This window comes from Poromitra crassiceps (genome assembly GCF_964638095.1).
Source record: "Poromitra crassiceps genome assembly, chromosome: 10".
In the NCBI taxonomy this organism is placed as follows: domain Eukaryota; kingdom Metazoa; phylum Chordata; class Actinopteri; order Beryciformes; family Melamphaidae; genus Poromitra; species Poromitra crassiceps.
Genome location: NC_139631.1, coordinates 7,891,901 through 7,912,824, shown reverse-complemented (window position 1 = coordinate 7,912,824; position 20,924 = coordinate 7,891,901). Strand labels below are relative to the sequence as shown.

The 20,924-nt window shown below is 45.4% G+C and overlaps 1 protein-coding gene across 1 annotated transcript in view; it reads right to left on the bottom strand.

Moving 5' to 3' along the window:
* Window positions 1-20,924, bottom strand: part of LOC310783150 (early estrogen-induced gene 1 protein-like) — a 42,151-nt gene that overhangs the window by 6,711 nt on the left and 14,516 nt on the right. The window contains exons 3-8 of the mRNA XM_083643944.1: window positions 10,548-10,668; window positions 8,581-8,610; window positions 5,668-5,784; window positions 3,472-3,518; window positions 2,479-2,630; window positions 154-258 (exon numbers count right to left, since the gene is read on the bottom strand). Coding sequence (XP_083500070.1) covers window positions 154-258; window positions 2,479-2,630; window positions 3,472-3,518; window positions 5,668-5,784; window positions 8,581-8,610; window positions 10,548-10,668 — 572 coding nt within the window. The remainder of the gene's footprint in view (window positions 1-153; window positions 259-2,478; window positions 2,631-3,471; window positions 3,519-5,667; window positions 5,785-8,580; window positions 8,611-10,547; window positions 10,669-20,924) is intronic.

The following is a 20,924-nucleotide window of genomic DNA, read 5'->3' as shown; positions in this document are numbered from 1 at the left end:
CACTAACAGACGTTGGTGCCAACTGGCCACAACAACTGCAGACTAGAGTAGACAAAGACAGACTGAGCCCAACTGGAAATCCTGTGTAGAATCGGGGGGAAATTATTGTAGTGTAACCTCAGCTTAAAACAACGTCACATTTATCAAAGGTACCGGAGATGCGGCTGAGCTGGCTGGCGTAGCTGGAGTTACGAGAGTGACCCGACTGGAAGACTTCTGCAGCACTGGAATGGTTCAGCTCAGACTCTTCCAGAAGACCTGACAGGAACAACAAGAACAACAAGAACAACAAATGATAAGAGGTTTATTTTGAGGGAAATCCTGTCAGCAAAAACTTCTGAGCCAATTTTTCCAGATTCTACTGGAAGACTTGACGGCAAAAAAGCATTTGTTTACTCTCACACCAGACATTTTGAAAGCACCAGAGCAGAGTTCTTCAGCCATTTCATTCCAACCAAGTTTGCTGTGTGTTACACAAGTGTTTTGCACCTGTCAGTTGACCCCATCATTGCACCAGATCTCTTAGTATTCCTCTAAGCCACATCGATGCAAGGATCAAGTCCAAGTAACAGATCACCTCAGAGTCGCTGATGTGTTAACTTGGACTTTATCCTTGCACTTGTTCTTAGCTGTGGCTAGCATAGTTAGCATGGCTAGCATAGCTGGGCAGCAGCTCTATGAGTCACTCTGTTGGTCGGTCACTCCACAAAAAATGTTGGCTGTCACTTGGTTCTGACACGGGATGTTATAAGTGACATGTGTCGCATGATCAATAGGCTACCTGAGCTGACGATCCGTTTCATCCCTACACACACAGTGGTAGACTACCTGAGCTGACTACCTGGTTCATCCCTACACACACAGTGGTAAGCTACCTGAGCTGACTACCTGTTTCATCCCTACACACACAGTGGTAAGCTACCTGAGCTGACTACCTGTTTCATCCCTACAGACACAGTGGTAAGCTACCTGAGCTGACTACCTGTTTCATCCCTACACACACAGTGGTAAGCTACCTGAGCTGACTACCTGTTTCATCCCTACAGACACAGTGGTAAGCTACCTGAGCTGACTACCTGTTTCATCCCTACACACACAGTGGTAAGCTACCTGAGCTGACTACCTGTTTCATCCCTACAGACACAGTGGTAGACTACCTGAGCTGACTACCTGTTTCATCCCTACACACACAGTGGCAGGCTACCTGAGCTGACTACCTGTTTCATCCCTACACACACAGTGGTAAGCTACCTGAGCTGACTACCTGTTTCATCCCTACACACACAGTGGTAAGCTACCTGAGCTGACTACCTGTTTCATCCCTACACACACAGTGATAAGCTACCTGAGCTGACTACCTGTTTCATCCCTACACACACAGTGGTAGACTACCTGAGCTGACTACCTGTTTCGTCCCTACACACACAGTGGTAGGCTACCTGAGCTGACTACCGTACCTGTTTCATCCCTACACACACAGTGATAAGCTACCTGAGCTGACTACCTGTTTCATCCCTACACACACAGTGGTAGACTACCTGAGCTGACTACCTGTTTCGTCCCTACACACACAGTGGTAGGCTACCTGAGCTGACTACCTGTTTCATCCCTACACACACAGTGGTAGGCTACCTGAGCTGACTACCTGTTTCATCCCTACACACACAGTGGTAGGCTACCTGAGCTGACTACCTGTTTCATCCCTACACACACAGTGATAAGCTACCTGAGCTGACTACCTGTTTCATCCCTACACACAGTGGTAGGCTACCTGAGCTGACTACCTGTTTCATCCCTACACACACAGTGATAAGCTACCTGAGCTGACTACCTGGTTCATCCCTACACACACAGTGGTAGGCTACCTGAGCTGACTACCTGTTTCATCCCTACACACACAGTGGCAGGCTACCTGAGCTGATGACCTGTTTCATCCCTACACACACACACAGTGGTAGGCTACCTGAGCTGACTACCTGTTTCATCCCTACACACACAGTGGTAAGCTACCTGAGCTGACAACCTGTTTCATCCCTACACACAGTGATTTGCTACCTGAGCTGACTACCTGTTTCATCCCTACACACACAGTGATAGGCTACCTGAGCTGACTATCTGTTTCATCCCTACACACACAGTGATAGGCTACCTGAGCTGACTACCTGTTTCATCCCTACACACACAGTGATAGGCTACCTGAGCGGACGACCTGGTTCATCCCTACACACACAGTGATAGGTTACCTGAGCTGACTACCTGTTTCGTCCCTACACACACAGTGATAGGCTACCTGAGCTGACTACCTGTTTCGTCCCTACACACACAGTGGTAGGCTACCTGAGCTGACGACCTGTTTCATCCCTACACACACAGTGGCAGGCTACCTGAGCTGACGACCTGTTTCATCCCTACACACACAGTGGTAGGCTACCTGAGCTGACTACCTGTTTCATCCCTACACACACAGTGGTAGGCTACCTGAGCTGATGATGGATGGTCTGGGCTTGCTGCTTCTGCCCAGAGAGACACCTCCGGCCGGGCCCGGCTGTGCGGTTCCCTCCCCCTTACAGTCCAGCTGCAGGGCGAGCTCCTGGCCTGGGATCCACACACACTTGGCTGTGCTGGGAGGGCTGCAGGAACACAAAACAACCAATCAGGCTGGAAGATGAAATGAGCAGGGAGCGTAGTTTAGCTTAGCTTAGCTTGGCATGTTTACATAAGATGAAGTTTATCGAGTGCTGCGGCCTGCGGGCGAAACTGGGTCACTGCAGCAGCCAAGACCAGAGGCGTGCAAAGAGCAAAGCTGCCGAAGCATTATGGTTAAGAAGTTACTGAAGGATAGAAATTAAATACAGTAAAATACTCCGAATTTAGGGATGTAAAGGTACTGCACCGTACCGTATTCGCACCAAAATTGTACTGAACGGTGCAGCTGTACCGAATTAAGATTTTAAATTTAAATAAATCCGAGTTCCCGCACGGCCATATTAAGGGGTTGGTACCTGTATCAGTTCCTTTGGGGTTTGCTGGCTGTGCACTAAAAATAATATTTTGTCAGACTGAGACTGACTGGCCCCCCAGCTTAACCAGCAGCGACCGCTACATAAGTCAGCAGTCAGCAGTGTGACATCATCGTCTGTGATGGAGGAACAAACAAATGGACTGAGTCCAGTCCGTAGTCCTCGACCCCGATTTCACATGGGGGACAACAACTTAAGGAAAGAGCCTCTTTATGATACTACAGTAGTAAAGAGTTTAACTCAGTAAAAGGAATACTAGTAAAAGGTTTTTAAGTGAGTAAAATGAATTCTTGCAGATTTACACATACAGTATACAGGCTCTGCAGGGTACAGAGTTACTAATTCACAGAGCAGTGAAGTGATCAAATCAAATGACAAAACACAAAAAGTGAAAAGGATAGAAATTTGTGCATGAAAGGGAATGAGAAATTAAAAAATGTAAACGACTCACGTTTTAAAACACGGATCTCCAGACAGGAGGGTCATCCCGATGATCACCTGCAAGAAACGCAAGATTAACTTATACCACACTCAGCCTGGTTATTTTATACCATTTTTAAGTTGTGGACCAGTGATGTCATTTGTGCATGAATGACATCACTGGTCCACAACTTAACTCAAATCAACTCAAGTCAAACTAAATGAATGCCTGCAAAACCGTTGACACTTTTCTGATATACTAGTGATTTTGTAATGATACAAAGCTGGTTGAAAAATGGCGGAGTGTTCCTTTAAGCAATAAAACCCAACGTGTGGGAAAAAGCCCGTAAGGTTGGAGACACGAGCCAGGAAAAACGATGTGGAATCTCTGAGAGGCACGTCGTGAGAAAAGGCCCAAATCTGTCTTGCTTTGGCTCAGCTCGCCTCAGGCGCAGTGTGAGTTGTTGCCTCTGGGCGGCACTGCAGGACATCTAAACTAAACAGTGAAAGAACCAGGAACTCCCTTACCCACAAAGGGAACAGATTGCTTCATTTGCATGTGAAATAATGTAGCATCTTGTGCCTTTACAGTAACTGATGAGTGATTTGCATATTATGTGTGGTCTCAACTGATATTTGCCTGTATGGTACACTGTATAGTGATTTCTTATGTCACATTATTATAAACCCTGATTTCAAAGTTTTTTTTCATTGCAGGACAATAAAGAGAACTCATTCATTTTCTTTCTGGTGATGAGCGCGTTATTCTTCAAGTTTAGGAGAAACAAAATCCGCCTCGCTGCCTCGTTTCTCAACCAGGGAGGCCGAACTAGAAACATGTAGAAAGACAGAAGAAGCTCAGCTGCTCTGAGAAATCTTCTTCACTGCTACAGAAAAAGTGACGTGATTCAGCAGAAAGTTTTCATCAGGACAGAGACAGAGAGACAACAGATCTCAAGTACTTTTCCAAAATGGACAGTTTGAACACTGTCAAAATGGCGACCTTAGTGGACTTAGACCAGGGGTTTCAAAGTCTGAGACTGTGGGCCTCCCCCGGAAAGCTTGGAAAAAGGAGGCTCCCCTCGCTCAACTCCTGGATGCCTCTGGGATCATGATGATGTTATTTGATCCCATAGACACTCAACACTTGAGCCAAGATAGCCTGATATTACTGTTTGACACACTTAAGGGCCTGTGTCCACCTAGCGTCTTTTTCCGACGTTAAATGCTGGGAGTGCGCTGGGGAACGCTGATCCCAGCGCACAATATACAAGGAAGCAGTCTGCAAGTAACGTTAGTTCAGCTTGATAGCTGACAACTAGCAAGCTAACAACACAGGTAGGCTACGCTATTAAAAGCAGTAAGCACAACACTCACCAGAAATATTAAGTGTCTAGCCGATCTGCTCCCACAATTGAGCCGTTCTGTCTCTGTTGCGATAGTTTTTCCATATGATTAGTTACCAGAAAAGGAGCAGCCGACACCAGCGTCTTTCTGAAAAGTTAAAATATTTTCAGCTGGAAGCGCTGGGAGCGCTGGGAGCCCGGGCGCACAAAAACGCCGAAAATAGACGCTGGGCGCTGCGCACTTTCTCTACACGTCCGTGTGCGCTCGCATACGCTCTCCCCCCATTGGAAACAACTGAAAAAAGACGCTGGACCTGAGGAAAAGACGCTAGGTGGACACAGGCCCTATGACTACACGAAATACATAAAAAGATCTTCTGAAGACATGTATTTGTTCTGACTCTGGGAAAGTGGGAAAAACTGTCAAATTCTCCCAAACTACTGGATCTCAGAACTATCTTTTTAAGCAAATCACACACATTTAGGCTATTGTGATCTCCTTTTAATAGTTTATTATGTAATATTTGTTCACTTCCATTCACTGAGCCTCCCCTGAAACTGCTTGGAGCCCCCCTGGGGAGGGCCGCCTCCCACATTGAAAACGTCTGACTTTTTAGACCAACCAGTAAATAGGTCACAGGTAAACCGTGATAATCAAAGCTTTCAGAACCTGGCTATAAAACACTGAAAATGGACAAGAAATGCCTCTCTCTCCTAATGGCATTTGCATCGAGCAAGCCAAGAGAAATACTCTAAATACCAATAAAGATTTGTTTTGATTTGATTAAACCTCCAACAAAAGAGCAGGTGACGTGCTTCTGGTGGGTTTCAAGCTCTTTCACGTGGTCTTTTTCCCTGCTGTTTTGAGGTGATGTTCTTGCCTTCAGTATGGAGTTGTCCTGCCGTGTGTTCTTGGTGTCGTAGCCCTCCAGCAGGCAGCAGCGCACGGTGGAGCCAGAGCCAGCAAACTCCGCCATGTTGAGGTCTGTGAAGCCCAGCTGAGGGCGCAAAAACACACAAACTTTCATTCTCTATCTATGCCAGTGGTTCTCAAATGGGGGTCCGGGGGGACCCCCAGGGGTCCGTGGCACTTTGCCACGGGGTCCGCAAAAAGTTTTCAGGAAAATAAAAATAAAAACTTTTTTGTTGTTGCAAAAGCTTCATAAGTTCAACGAAAATATTTTATTCTTTAAATCTAAAATGTTTCATGGATTACATTCTAATCTAACAAACCTGTCAATTTAAAAGTCAAGCACGTTACTGTGGAAACAAGCTTAGCCCAAAATCACAAATCAGAACGAGGGGGTCCCCGGTAGATCTTGTAAGCCTGTAAGGGGTCCTTGGCTGAAAAACATTTGAGAACCTCTGCCTACGCTTCCTAACGTAGAGGCTTCACAAGCATGTGTTTGAGCCAGACAAAGTCTCTGTGATGGGACCAGTCATTTAAAACGCAGCGAGGAAATTACATCTCTCACGTCACCGACCGGCGTCTGATGTTTACTGGATGACAGAGTGCGAAAAACCACTCTCCATTCCTGAGCAGCAGAGAAGTGGAGCTGCTGGAAGACGGCGGGGGTTTGCAGGCTTTCAGGGCGGCTTTGTGCCCACCCACCAAAAGTCCTCGGTGGTATTTCCACTTTCACATTTTAAGCATGTAGCTGATGAGCCTCTATCAAGAGTGCCATGGACACTTTGACAGGTCACGAAGCTGTTGGTACGTAGAGGCACGTTATGTTGTGGGGATTGAACCTGTGATCTTGTGGTTAAAGGGAGAGTCTCTTTAACGACTAGTGCAGCGTTCCTTTTTTAACTTACTACTTCAAATAGCAGCCAGAGATAGCTGCACCTCCACCATGGAGGTTACAGTATGTACTCAGTGCCGTGCTGTCTGTTTGTCAGCAGGATTATGGAGAAAACTACTGGGCCGATTTTCAAGAAACTTGGTGGAAGGGTGAAGCATGAAGGGTGAAGCATGAAGGGTGAAGCATGAAGGGTGAAGCATGAAGGGTGAAGCATGGCCCAAGGAAGAAGCCATTACATTTTGGAGCAGATACGGAGCCAACTCCCGAACAGAACAAGCCTCACAAACAACAAGCAATAATAGCCTTGGCGGAGTTCCAGCATTCTAGATGATGAATTGACAGTTAAGAGGCTGTTGAGCCTGGAGGAACTCGCTGCTTGGGTCTTTATTACTCCACCTATTCATTACAAAGTGGAGAGGAAGGGCGGAGAAGGCCTCAGGAAGCTGGACAGCACAGCCCATGTGAACTAAGACACTTGTGTCTCCTAAAACTTTCACATCTTTTCACCCCAATAGGAATGAAAAACAACTTCACAAAGAAAACAAAAATGTTGCTCGACTCAAATGAAAAGGCTAAAAGCAGCGGTTCCCAACTACCTTTTCCAACTCAGGGCCCACTGACCCCATCGAAAATATGGAGGCCAAATAATGCGTTGCATTTTCACTGCTACAGCTTTCAAGGAGATGTAGCTCCGCCCCCTCTGCCAATCTCTGGGGGAGAGCCGTAGACTAGCGCATTCTTCCTCCGATACATGTGCAGCCACTTCTTTTCACACGACAGTGAGGAGTTTCACCGCGGCAGGACATAGCACATGGGAGGAGCACGCTATTCCCCCCAGTTCCCCTCCCCACCCCTCCCGAACAGGTGGTGCCCCGACCAACCAGAGGAGGCGCGAGTGTAGCGACCAGGACAGATACCCCCCACCAGCTTCCCACCCGCAGACACAGCCAATTGTCTCTGTAGGCGAGTGCTTGTCCCTCTCTACACGACCCAGACGCCGCCGTCGCTACAACTATTTTCACATTGTCTTTATTAACTGTGCAGCTCCGTCCCCCAAGAAGGTCAACTGCTCCCAGTCTTTGTTCTCCACGTTTCCTCTCCTGCAGCAGCTACTGCTTTCGGAGGTGTGCACTTATTAAGGAAACCCAACTTGTAAGCAGGGAAGTGGAGATATATTTAGCTGAAGGAAATCTAAATGGAGAATGGGCAAAAACAGGAAGGAACGGCTCCTGTAGGGCAACGACCTCAACGCATCAACAGAACTTCATCCATGGAGAGGAGGGAGGGGGGGGGGGGGGCGGCGACCAGCCTTCTGTAAGTTCACTCGCCAGGCATGAGCAATCCATCACAGACTCTCCAGGCATGAGCAATCCATCACAGACTCTCGGGGTTCAGGGAAGAGAGGTGTTGGTGGGATGTTTTGCCGATTCCCGGCAAATGTGAACGAACGCAAGGCGGACGGGCTTGTGATTTACGCACGTGCCGGAGTGGTCACACATACTCGTCAAAGTGCTCTGAGGAGGATTGCTAATATTTACAGTAGATTTACAGTAGATATATATATACAGATCCTTTCCAAAAAATTAGAATATCATGGAAATACCATGGATGACCGTGGGCTTCAGCGGATTGTCAAGCAAAGACGATTAAAACATTTGGCGGGGATTCAGAGGGAGTAACTGCTGATTTTCTTCACACTATTCTAATTTCTTGAAATACCGTTTTTGGGGGTTTTCTGGAGCTGTAGGCCAAAATGATGAAAAATGAAACAAATAAAGGCTAGAAATATTTTACTTTGTGTGTAATGAATCTATAATCTATGAAAGTTTCACTTTTTGAAAGGAATTATGGAAAAAAAAAACTTTTCCATGATGTTCTAATTTTTTGGAAAGGATCTGTATATATGTCATTCATGTTTACAGGGCCTGAGTGACATGAGCACATCCCTAACCGCTTCTATGTGTTTATGAATGTGTGGGGGGAGGAGCTTACCTTCAAATATGCTTTTCCTCCTTTGAGTTCCTGCAGGGGAAACAGGAAACAGGAAGAGAGGTGAATCCAGAGCGGATCACTGAGCCACCGTTTATGATATTACAGAGGCGTCTGTTGAGACGGACTAATGCTATCAGCAGCAATACAGACAAGCAGATGCATGCAAGGAACAGATGGATGTGATGTTCACAGACACAGATGCACAGTGTTCAGTACACAGTGTTCAGTACACAGTGTTCAGCACACAGTGTTCAGTACACAGTGTTCAGCACACAGTGTTCAGTACACAGTGTTCAGCACACAGTGTTCAGTACACAGTGTTCAGCACACAGTGTTCAGTACACAGTGTTCAGCACACAGTGTTCAGCACACAGTAGTCGGGTTTCCATCCACTTTGTCAGCAGGATTAGGGAGAAAACTACTGGGCCGATTTTCAAGAAACTTGGTGGAAGGGTGTAGCATGAAGGGATTATAACGTTATGCTTGCCGAGTCGTACCTGGTAATCCAGAAATGGCGTTATGATACCTTTGTCTACTTGTAGATCATCAAGAAACTTTAAATGAATAACGTTAGATGTGTTTATTAACAGAGCTGTATATCGGGTCTAGCAGCTGATCGGCAGCTCAGACAGCCTCAAACATGAGGTGATTGACAGCTCTATAATTCGCAAAATAGCAGTGGATGGAAACGCGCATTATTTCGCATTTTCTTTTGCCGACTTTCAAAACATTTGATTAAAAGTTGTGATACATTTGGATGGAAACCCAGCTAGTGTTCAGCACACACAGTTGTGTTCAGCACACAGTAGTGTTCAGCACACAGTAGTGTTCAGCACACAGTAGTGTTCAGCACACAGTAGTGTTCAGCACACAGTAGTGTTCAGCACACACAGTAGTGTTCAGCACACAGTAGTGTTCAGCACACAGTAGTGTTCAGCACACAGTAGTGTTCAGCACACAGTAGTGTTCAGCACACAGTAGTGTTCAGCACACAGCAGCCAAGCTAATTCAATCCGATTTCTACTCATCTACTTTTAGGCATAAAACGGCAAACTGGACTTTGGTTGGGCGTTGATACACAACGTTGTGTGATAACCTAATCAGAGTCTGATGTCATGATAGTTTGTTGTATGTCAATGCGATTCACTTTGTGCCATTATATTGATAGGCTAGTGCAGGGATACTCAACTTGCTTTGCCCGGGGGCCACTTTCATGAAATGATAGAAGGCCAGGGGCCAGTTAATAAACAAACAATATACATTTTTCTGTAGCGGATTGTAGGTTTTTGGGGTGTCAGCCGGAGTTTAGGCTAACAGTGTTGTGCACACCGGATAGTTAGTTAGGTTAAGTTAGTTAGGTTAAGTACATACATAAGTGCCTGGGTAGCGAGCAGACGGCGGTATTTGACAATTTAGCAGCTAAATCATAGATTCTTGAAAGATATTCCATATTCCAGACTGAAATGCTATAACAGAAGTGGAGTATTGGCCAGAATGACATGAAAATTTGGACACTTATTCAGCGGGTATCTTGCATGTTGCGTTCAGGTGCACTGTCGGAAAAAAAAAATATATATATATTGCAATTCCATCGCGGGTCACTCAACTTGGGGCCCACAAGTTGAGTATCACTGGGCTAGTGAATGCACAGACGGTTGTCCTCCATGCATGAAGTGGAGCCGTGTCGTCACAGTTTTCACAATGAATTGGGTTTCGCCACTTCACACGGGGACGCAAAGGTGAGCGTTATCAAAGAATTCCACTCCACTCTGGAACCTGTTTTCAGACCCCAAGAACACCGTTGACGTGTAAAAGGAAGGCACTAACCATTGAGCACTAACGCAAAAACGTTTTATGCAGGTTTTATGCCGTGTAAATTAGGCCTTTAGATTAGTGCTTAGTCATTCGTAAGGAGTCATTTACTTTGATGGAGCAAACTATAGAAGAGCTGTCTGAAGCTGGCCTACCTTCCTGACAGACACCCTGCAGACAGACGGGTCTAGCACTCCGGTGTGGGGGTTGGCGCTCATCTTACACACAAAGTTAAACCTCTTCCTCCAGCGAACACAGTTCTCCTGGACCTCCTCTCTGTAAGGACAAGAAGGTACAGACAGTAGTGGTTTGATTACTTGGTATGCTATCATGCTGGGTGTACTCTCTCATGCGCCCGACACATTTGGAAACGCGGTACCATTTCCACACGACGCATTTGTTGACGTGCAGATTTTTGGTTCATGATAATTATGATGAGGCAATAAGACTGTCAATGAAGTTGCTTCACTCTCAATCATAATATGTGAAATGGCTGTGGGTGTTACAACAATATAGAAGCAACATAAAAAGTGTATTTATATGTTTAACAGGACTAAACAACAATATGATTCTCTTCCCATACGTTTTCTTTTTACACAAGTCCCAAAGTTATCAATTCAAGAATCAAGACTTGGCAAAATATCAAATTTGTTCGCCGTACTTCTGGCTTATGGATAACCATGATCAATTTGTCCAGTGTTTTGACCCAAATCATCAGTGCAAATTATGCTGAGAGAATAAGATTTTAAAATAAATCTGCAAAGTTGTCCAAAAGCAATGGATTCAGTAATCCTGTGGCTTAGGTAATCCTGTGCCTTAGGTAATCCTGTGGCTTTAGGTTAGCCAAGACTCCAGAGTCCAATGAGATAGCAGGTACTGTAGGTGCAGTAGGGGTTCAGTGTCTTGCTCGAGGACACTTCACCAAGATATGTGCGTGTCGATGGTCACACATTGGCTGCTGTGGGGATTGAACTGGTGACATGTTGGTTACAGGATGGTAGGTTACAGGACGGTAGGTTAGGTTAGAGGATGGTAGGTCACCAGTTCCAATTTAGTCCCAGTTCCAAATTGCTTAATTCACCGGAATCGATAAGACTAACTGCTCTCTAATGATTCATCTTATCGGTCATTAAGACGGATAAGATGAGAGAACCGACAAAGGTAGCTCTTCACACAGCAGCAATCTCTTTCTGGAGTCATAAAACACTAAAGCGGTCTGTACTGGATATCTTTTACCACTGAAAATGTCAACAGTGGGAATCAATTAAAGAAAGTGTATCAATTAAGGAATCGGTAGAGAATCTAATCGATAATAAAATGGAAGCGGAATCTGTCAAATCCTAACGATCTCCAACCCTACAGGATGCTCTCTCGATCCTCTGGGCCAGGTTTAATGAAAGGACATAAAGACAGACTCTTGACCTGTCAGGGAAACGGCCACAATGGTCAAGCAGCTTCTGTGAAAACACAGTTTGTGTTGCAGGAATGCCAGTGGAAGACGCTACGTATCTGTACATCCTGGGAAGTGGGAAGTGGGAAGTGGGTGGGAAAGGCAGCAGTCGGTGTAAAAACAGGACTTCATTGATCTATTTGTTCCTATGTGACTGGCGGTTATAATGTCATAGAAACAGAGCAACAGGAGGAGGAACATGTCTCTTTGTTTACACGTGAACGGCCATCTTGCTCAATATTGCAATTGCACTGTGTTGTGTTGCATAGACAGGATGTCCCTCACAATAAGCGTTTTTTTTCTGCAGCCCTATGTGTCATCATCAATCAAATTAGACAATACACTCATTTTCCATTTCAGACATAACATCTATACATTTGGTGCAACTTCTCCATTCTTCTTCTCAACATTTCCTGGTGGTGACCTGGTTTGGTTTGCTTATTACCAGACGGCAAGACGATGATACAGCAAAATGCTACATGTGTGTCAAAAGACTGGCTTGTAAGTAGGTAAACAAGTATAGAAACACACACACACCACACACACACACACACACACCACACACACACACACACACACCACACACACACACACACACACACACACACACACACACACACACACACACACGTCTTATCTAGCCTCCCATGCTATTGGCCCTGCAGTGTGCAGCAGCAGCAGTGTTCCCCAGGCAGCCACATTCCTGGATCCAGATGGCTTTGTTCAGTCTCCATGGAAACCCCCCCCCTCCCCACACACACACACACACACACAGGCACACACACACACACACACACAGGCACACACACACACACACCCGTGAGGAGGGGAGATCAGAGCTTTCAGGGCCAGACGTTTTTATAAACCCTCTGTCGTCTCTGTGTTTAATCTCACCTGCAGAGTGAGTCCTCCTCCTCTGCTTTCTTTCTTTCTTTCTGTCTGTCTGTCTAGTGTTTTCCTCTTTGTGCCAACTCATCTGGCCAGGAGGCAGCATTGAACAGCGATCCCTTTATAGAGGCATCAGAAGACTTAACTGTTTGGCTCCGTTCACACTGCGGCTGAAAGATGTGCCCCCTCACAAGCAGTGTTGGGCAAGTTACTTTCAAAATGTAATATACTACATATTACTAGTTACTTTCATTTGAAGGTAATAAGTTACTTTACAATATTACTTTCTGTGTAGAGTAACTCGTTACTTATTACACTACTTTTGCATTACTTTTACCAAAACAACAGCAGCAGCAGAATGACATTGCCGCCCCGGAACCATCCCGAAAAATAATTTCAACCGCCTTGAAGTCAGTGTAAACAATCCAAAATTCTAAATGATATTCTTTTCCTTTGTTATTGTCATCTATAGTGGTTATTTGCATAAAACACACAGTTTGATTAGGAAATGATTGTATCTTTTTAAATGTGTGCTTTGATTTAATCAAATGTAACTCAATTTGTAACTTGAGTTACTTGACAAAGTAACTGGTATAATATTACTGAAATCCTATAAGTAATAAGTTATATTACCGAGTTACTGCTAAAAGTAATATATTACATGTAATATGTTACTTTTGTAATGAGTTATCCCCAACACTGCTCACAAGTGACTGAGATCTGAGCTGTTCTAGTCAGTGTGAACAGCACCGAGTCGCATTTATTTATTTCCCATCTGGACCACATGGATAATGTCACATGTGGTAGGCTATCAAATCAGATCCTGGGCGTCTGGATAGTGTTAAAAAAAAAACCACAATGTCATATCTTTCAGTACCATACTTGGTTTTGGTATAGGCATAGATTTCTAAGCCATCAAATGTATAGAAAGGGATTTAAAAACACTCTCTTGCATTCCTGGGGCGTCTGGGTAGTGTCGAGGTAAAAGCACTCGCCTGCCACCGAGGAGACCCGGGTTCAATTCCCGGCAGCGGTGCCTCCGGCTTGGTCAGACGTTCCTACAGACACAATTGGCCGTGCCTTGGGGGTGGGGTATGTGGCCTAGTCGCTGCACTAGCGCCTCCTCTGGTCGGTCGGGGCGCCTGTTTGAGAAGTAGGGGGAATAGTGTGATCCTCCCATGCGTTACGTCCTGCCGAAGAAACGGCTGGCGACTGCACGTGTATCGGAGGAAGCATGTGCTAGTCTACGACTCTCCCCAGATGGGCAGAGGGGGTGGAGCAACGACCCGGCAATACAATTGGGGAGAAAATGGCAGAAAAACCAAAAAGACGATAAAAAAAATACAATAAAAAAAATCTGATCCTGGGGCATGCGACCTACATGCGATTTGTATTTCAATAAGAGTTGCCATGACAATAAGTCCTGCTACTGCTCCCGGAGGGAGCCTCTGCCCTGGAGGCTCGCGCAGTGACTACACACTCCCCAGCGCTGTATTTACATGTACATTATATTGTGTTAAACTATGTACGGTACATGGACTGTTAGTGAAACGCGACCGGTAGGTTTCAGATACAAATTATTTTACAGTGCGGGCTCGATTTGGGGCTTGTTCTGCCCCAAATCGAGTGGGATCCATCCACTGGTTTTGGGGGCAGAACAAGCCCTACGCAGCATTCGAGTGCCAGGATTAGCCAATGTCAACTCCAGTCCCTAATCCAGACTTTCCAACGGTCACATCAAACTCTGTGTCCTGCCTCTCTACCAGGTTTCAGTCAAATCAAACTCTGTGTCCTGCCTCTCTACCAGGTTTCAGTCACATCAAACTCTGTGTCCTGCCTCTCTACCAGGTTTCAGTCACATCAAACTCTGTGTCCTGCCTCTCTACCAGGTTTCAGTCACATCAAACTCTGTGTCCTGCCTCTCTACCAGGTTTCAGTCACATCAAACTCTGTGTCCTGCCTCTCTACCAGGTTTCAGTCAAATCAAACTCTGTGTCCTGTCTCTCTACCAGGTTTCAGTCACATCAAACTCTGTGTCCTGTCTCTCTACCAGGTTTCAGTCACATCAAACTCTGTGTCCTGCCTCTTTACCAGGTTTCAGTCACATCAAACTCTGTGTCCTGTCTCTCTACCAGGTTTCAGTCAAATCAAACTCTGTGTCCTGTCTCTCTACCAGGTTTCAGTCAAATCAAACTCTGTGTCCTGTCTCTCTACCAGGTTTCAGTCACATCAAACTCTGTGTCCTGTCTCTCTACCAGGTTTCAGTCAAATCAAACTCTGTGTCCTGTCTCTCTACCAGGTTTCAGTCAAATCAAACTCTGTGTCCTGCCTCTTTACCAGGTTTCAGTCACATCAAACTCTGTGTCCTGTCTCTCTACCAGGTTTCAGTCAAATCAAACTCTGTGTCCTGTCTCTCTACCAGGTTTCAGTCACATCAAACTCTGTGTCCTGTCTCTCTACCAGGTTTCAGTCAAATCAAACTCTGTGTCCTGCCTCTTTACCAGGTTTCAGTCACATCAAACTCTGTGTCCTGTCTCTCTACCAGGTTTCAGTCACATCAAACTCTGTGTCCTGCCTCTCTACCAGGTTTCAGTCACATCAAACTCTGTGTCCTGTCTCTCTACCAGGTTTCAGTCACATCAAACTCTGTGTCCTGCCTCTCTACCAGGTTTCAGTCAAATCAAACTCTGTGTCCTGTCTCTCTACCAGGTTTCAGTCAAATCAAACTCTGTGTCCTGCCTCTCTACCAGGTTTCAGTCAAATCAAACTCTGTGTCCTGCCTCTCTACCAGGTTTCAGTCACATCAAACTCTGTGTCCTGCCTCTCTACCAGGTTTCAGTCAAATCAAACTCTGTGTCCTGCCTCTCTACCAGGTTTCAGTCACATCAAACTCTGTGTCCTGCCTCTCTACCAGGTTTCAGTCACATCAAACTCTGTGTCCTGCCTCTCTACCAGGTTTCAGTCAAATCAAACTCTGTGTCCTGCCTCTCTACCAGGTTTCAGTCACATCAAACTCTGTGTCCTGCCTCTCTACCAGGTTTCAGTCACATCAAACTCTGTGTCCTGCCTCTCTACCAGGTTTCAGTCAGTGATGGAATACGTCATCACTGACCCTGAGATCTCATTTCAGCACCAAATCGTAAGGAGACCAAAAGTCAAAGCCATATTTCCCAGAAAGGACATAAAATAAAATATTCCTGTGACCCTGTCAGGTGTGACCCACCTGTGAATAATCACACCAGATTTATAAATCACACCAGATTTAGAATAATGACACCAGATTTAGAATAATGACACCAGATTTAGAATAATGACACCAGATTTAGAATAATGACACCAGATTTAGAATAATGACACCAGATTTAGAATAATCACACCAAATTTAGAATAATGACACCAGATTTAGAATAATCACACCAGATTTAGAATAATGACACCAGATTTAGAATAATCGCGCCAGATCTAGAATAATCGCGCCAGATTTAGAATAATGACACCAGATTTAGAATAATCACACCAGATTTAGAATAATGACACCAGATTTAGAATAATGACACCAGATTTAGAATAATGACACCAGATTTAGAATAATCACACCAGATTTAGAATAATGACACCAGATTTAGAATAATCACACCAGATTTAGAATAATCACACCAGATTTAGAATAATCGCGCCAGATTTAGAATAATGACACCAGATTTAGAATAATGACACCAGATTTAGAATAATCCCACCAGATTTGGAATAATCCCACCAGATTTAGAATAATCACACCAGATTTAGAATAATCCCACCAGATTTGGAATAATCCCACCAGATTTAGAATAATCACACCAGATTTAGAAGTGTTATAGGAAAGTGAGTAAGAGTTGAGCAGTGAGGTAGAAAGTATTTGATAATTGATACTACAGAATACGTCAGTTAAGGGCGTCCGGGTAGTAGACCGGTAGCCCACCCGGGGAAATGAGTTGGCCCCTAACAGTCAGCCAAACATCTGAAGTGAAAATGTCAAGTCTCTGTGTTGAGTCTGTGCGTTGAGTTGCCCCCTAAAGCCCCCCAGCATGTGATGACTCAACATGTCAGCAATGCAGCAGTGTGGGATCCTTATCTCCCATCCTGGCTGAGCTGAGCTGAGCTGAGCTTAGCTGAGCTGAGCGGAGCGGGGTGAAGGCACAGGGCCTCAGATAAACATGGCGGGTGCAGAGGGCTGAGGAAGCAGCCAGATCCTGTCGGGGGGGGGGGGGGGGCGTGACGTCGGTCAGGCCGGGCGCACGGGCAGCGGGATCGTCCTGTACTGGAAAAGTCTCATGGTTGATTCCCGCAAACCGGTAGTGTCTATCAACAGCTAGGGCTTGTTGACGGTATTGAAATTTTCGAAGCGCGAAGAAATACAGTAAATACATGACTTTTTAAAATTCACAGTGTTTACATGTGTTTTTCAGTATGTACAACATTTTATTATGATAGAAAATGATTTTGATTCAGATCACGTCGACAGATCTGTATAATCGATAATGGGCCATAAAAGCAACGTTAATATAATGTTCATATTGGTGCATCCCTGCTGTTCACTCAGTGTGCAGTTAAGTCAAGCTTAAATGGTCAAAATCTAACTGTCTGCCTGCCTCAACATGGTGACATGAGAGCCAGGCATGAGCCTCTGTGTTCATGTGAGTCACGTTCTAATCTCATCTCTAAGTGCTGCAATCCTAGTTATTCATTTATCAGGAGAGCTGCAGCACAAGCCAGGCACACACCCAGCAATCAGCAGGATGAGAGAGCAGAGGAAACCAGTGGGAACGCAGCCAGTTCTGCTGGAATCCAACCAGAAATGTACTTTCAGGTTGTTAAACACGGGGTCGAGTTTTATCATCACGGCTGTAAATGTTCAGACTAGGTGCAGGAAAATGCCTTTACTTTCATCCAGTTCAAGCGGTGTAATTCAATGATATTGTATAGCAGGGGGGTTCTCAAGGTGAGGTCCGAGGACCTCCTGGGGTCCTTAAGGGCTTTTCAAGGGGGTCTCTAGTAGGGCTGCCCCCTCCAGGTCGATTGGTCGATTGTTTGGTCGACGTGCTCTTGGTCGACGAGATTCACGTTGGTCGAGCAATCGCTGTTGTTAATAATTTTGTGTTGCCTTATCCCATCTTTTGCAGGGTGATGCCTTATCGGGTGATGAGGAAAAATGAGGGAGCGATGAGGCCCCAGTCAGCCCTTATCGGGTGTTCTACAACGGCATGAGTGAATACTGGATTCTGATTGGCTAGCAACAGTGGTAAATACGCCAACAATCTACAGTTCGGCTCCAACCGCAGTATCACTCCGCTCCCTGATGCTGACTCCGTTCCCTGTGCTGACTCCACCCACTGTCAGTCTGCAAATCTTCAACAAGGAAATGGCCGATCTCTAACACAAGGAAATGTCCGATTTCGTAGTAACGTTTGATTTACTGGGTGGATTGAGTTTTGAGCAGTGGTTAGATGAAGATGAAGGTGAAGTGAACAAAGAACGACATGGTGAAATTGGGGAGAGAGAACTGGCTGAGCTTGAGTTGTCACGAGTTCGGACTAGCGGGAGGTCGGACTAGCGGGAGGTCGGACTAGCGCCCGGACCCCGAACCTGGGACTGTCAAACAAACAAACGCCCTCTGCCGTCACCAGATATCAACACACCACCACCAAAACGGGCTGCTTTAGATAACTGTTTAAATAACTGTACTTTTACAGGCAATGTATCAATAACTGTGAATCCCGTTAAGGAATAGGTTAGTTGTTTTTTGGCTCAAAGGCAACTAAATGTTTAGTGCAATCATTGATCTTGTGTATGGAACTATATTCTGTGGCGGAAGGATAAATGTATTCTGAAACCAGTAATGATTATAAATAAATGAATTGGATGTTACAATTGTGTATTTTTTATATTATTTGGTAGCTGTTGTAGAAAACAAATTTAACACTCGAGGTCGGGGGTTGTGGGCACATTTACCACTGGTACAGGGTTTATAGCACTCGGCTTCGCCTCGTGCCACAACCCTGTACCAGTGGTAAATGTGCCCACAACCCCCTCCCTCTCGTGTTAAATTTGTTAAATACCCCGTTAAGTGCACCTTAACGGGCGATGCCTTATCCCACTGTAAGTAGACTGTAACAAACAGTTCAGTTTGTCAGGTGCATGCAACTATGACATGACTTTATGAAAGTTGTTGGTCTGTCTACTTGACAATGTTGCTGCAATAAAATGGTTGAAGTCAGATGTACAGACTGGAAAATTGTTCTTGTATAAACCAGATGTTGACAAAGTTTTCCTTTGGGGACATCATTTGCAGTTGAAAAAGTAAGAAATCGCAATATATCGAAATATCGCAAAATTCAATATATCGCAATATCGCAATACTATCGTATCGTGACTCAAGTATCGTTTTTGTATCGTATCGTGGGCATCTGGTGATTCCCAGAACTAGTAGTAGTCAGTACACTGCACAAAATAAGAAAAAAAAGTACACTGCATTTTTTTTATTTTATTTTTTTTATACCCCGTTTCGACCAATCGATTGGTCGGAGCTGTGGTCGATTTCTGGTCGCGATTTCTGGTCGACCAGGATAATCTTTGGTCGAGGGCAGCCCTAGTCTCTAGCAACAAGGGGAATCATTTATTTTCACTCTACAGTATACTATGTAACACATTGGCAGAATGTAGGACTGTTTTGGTCATTGGGTTTCAATCACTTTCTGTAATAAAACATCTCAAAGCACCAATCTTATCAGATGGGGGACCCTGGGAAAAAAATCTATCTGATCAAATGGGGGTCCATGGTCTAATTTGTGTCAGTGTAGGGGTCTTTTGAGGTCAGTTTAGGAGTCTTTGAGAACGGCTGATATAGAACAAAATTTTTAGCTCAAAAACCTCCGAAAAACCTCCGTAAACGACTTCAAAAATCAACTTGAATGGAATTCCCCTGTATGGAGTACCTGGCCAAAGATTAGAGAACAAATAGCCAAATTACACCTACCCCCCCCCCTTCCCCCACCACACACACACACACACACACACACACACACACACACACACACACACACACACACACACACACACACACACACACACACACACACACACACACTGATGGCTGGAAAAGTGTGACGAAAACAGGAAACAGCTGTTGAGAAGCCTCTCATCCCGGTCAACCTCTCTCTCTCTCTCTCTCTCCTCACACTCTCAACCTCTCTCTCTCACCTCACACACTCTCAACCTCTCTCTCTCTCACCTCACACACAGAGCCTCTCTCTCTCCTCACACACTCTCAACCTCTCTCTCTCCTCACACACTGAGCCTCTCTCTCTCCTCACACACTCTCAACCTCTCTCTCTCTCACCTCACACACAGAGCCTCTCTCTCTCCTCACACACTCTCAACCTCTCTCTCTCTCTCCTCACACACTCTCAACCTCTCTCTCTCCTCACACACTGAGCCTCTCTCTCTCCTCACACACTCTCAACCTCTCTCTCTCTCACCTCACACACAGAGCCTCTCTCTCTCCTCACACACTCTCAACCTCTCTCTCTCCTCACACACTCTCAACCTCTCTCTCTCTCACCTCACACACAGAGCCTCTCTCTCTCCTCACACACTCTCAACCTCTCTCTCTCTCACCTCACACACAGAGCCTCTCTCTCTCCTCACACACTCTCAACCTCTCTCTCTCCTCACACACTCTCAACCTCTCTCTCTCTCTCCTCACACACTGAGCCTCTCTCTCTCCTCACACACTCTCAACCTCTCTCTCTCTCACCTCACACACAGAGCCTCTCTCTCTCCTCACACACTCTCAACCTCTCTCTCTCTCCTCACACACGCTGAGCCTCTCTCTCTCTCCTCACACACTGAGCCTCTCTCTCTCTCCTCACACACTCTCAGCCTCTCTCTCTCCTGAGTCTCCTCACACACTCTCAGCCTCTCTCTCTCCTGAGTCTCCTCACACACTCTCAAACTCTATCCTCTGTCCTCTCTGGACCCATTCCTTCCTTCTCACTCAGTCTACACTCATCTCTTCCATTCACACTCCCAAGTTTCAGCCACTCCTACATATGAAGGGCTCGGCTCCATAAGGAGACATACTGTATACTGTATATCATCAAGTCAGTCTCAAGTCAAGTCTCAAGTCAAGTCTCATGTCTAAATGTAGAACACCTAG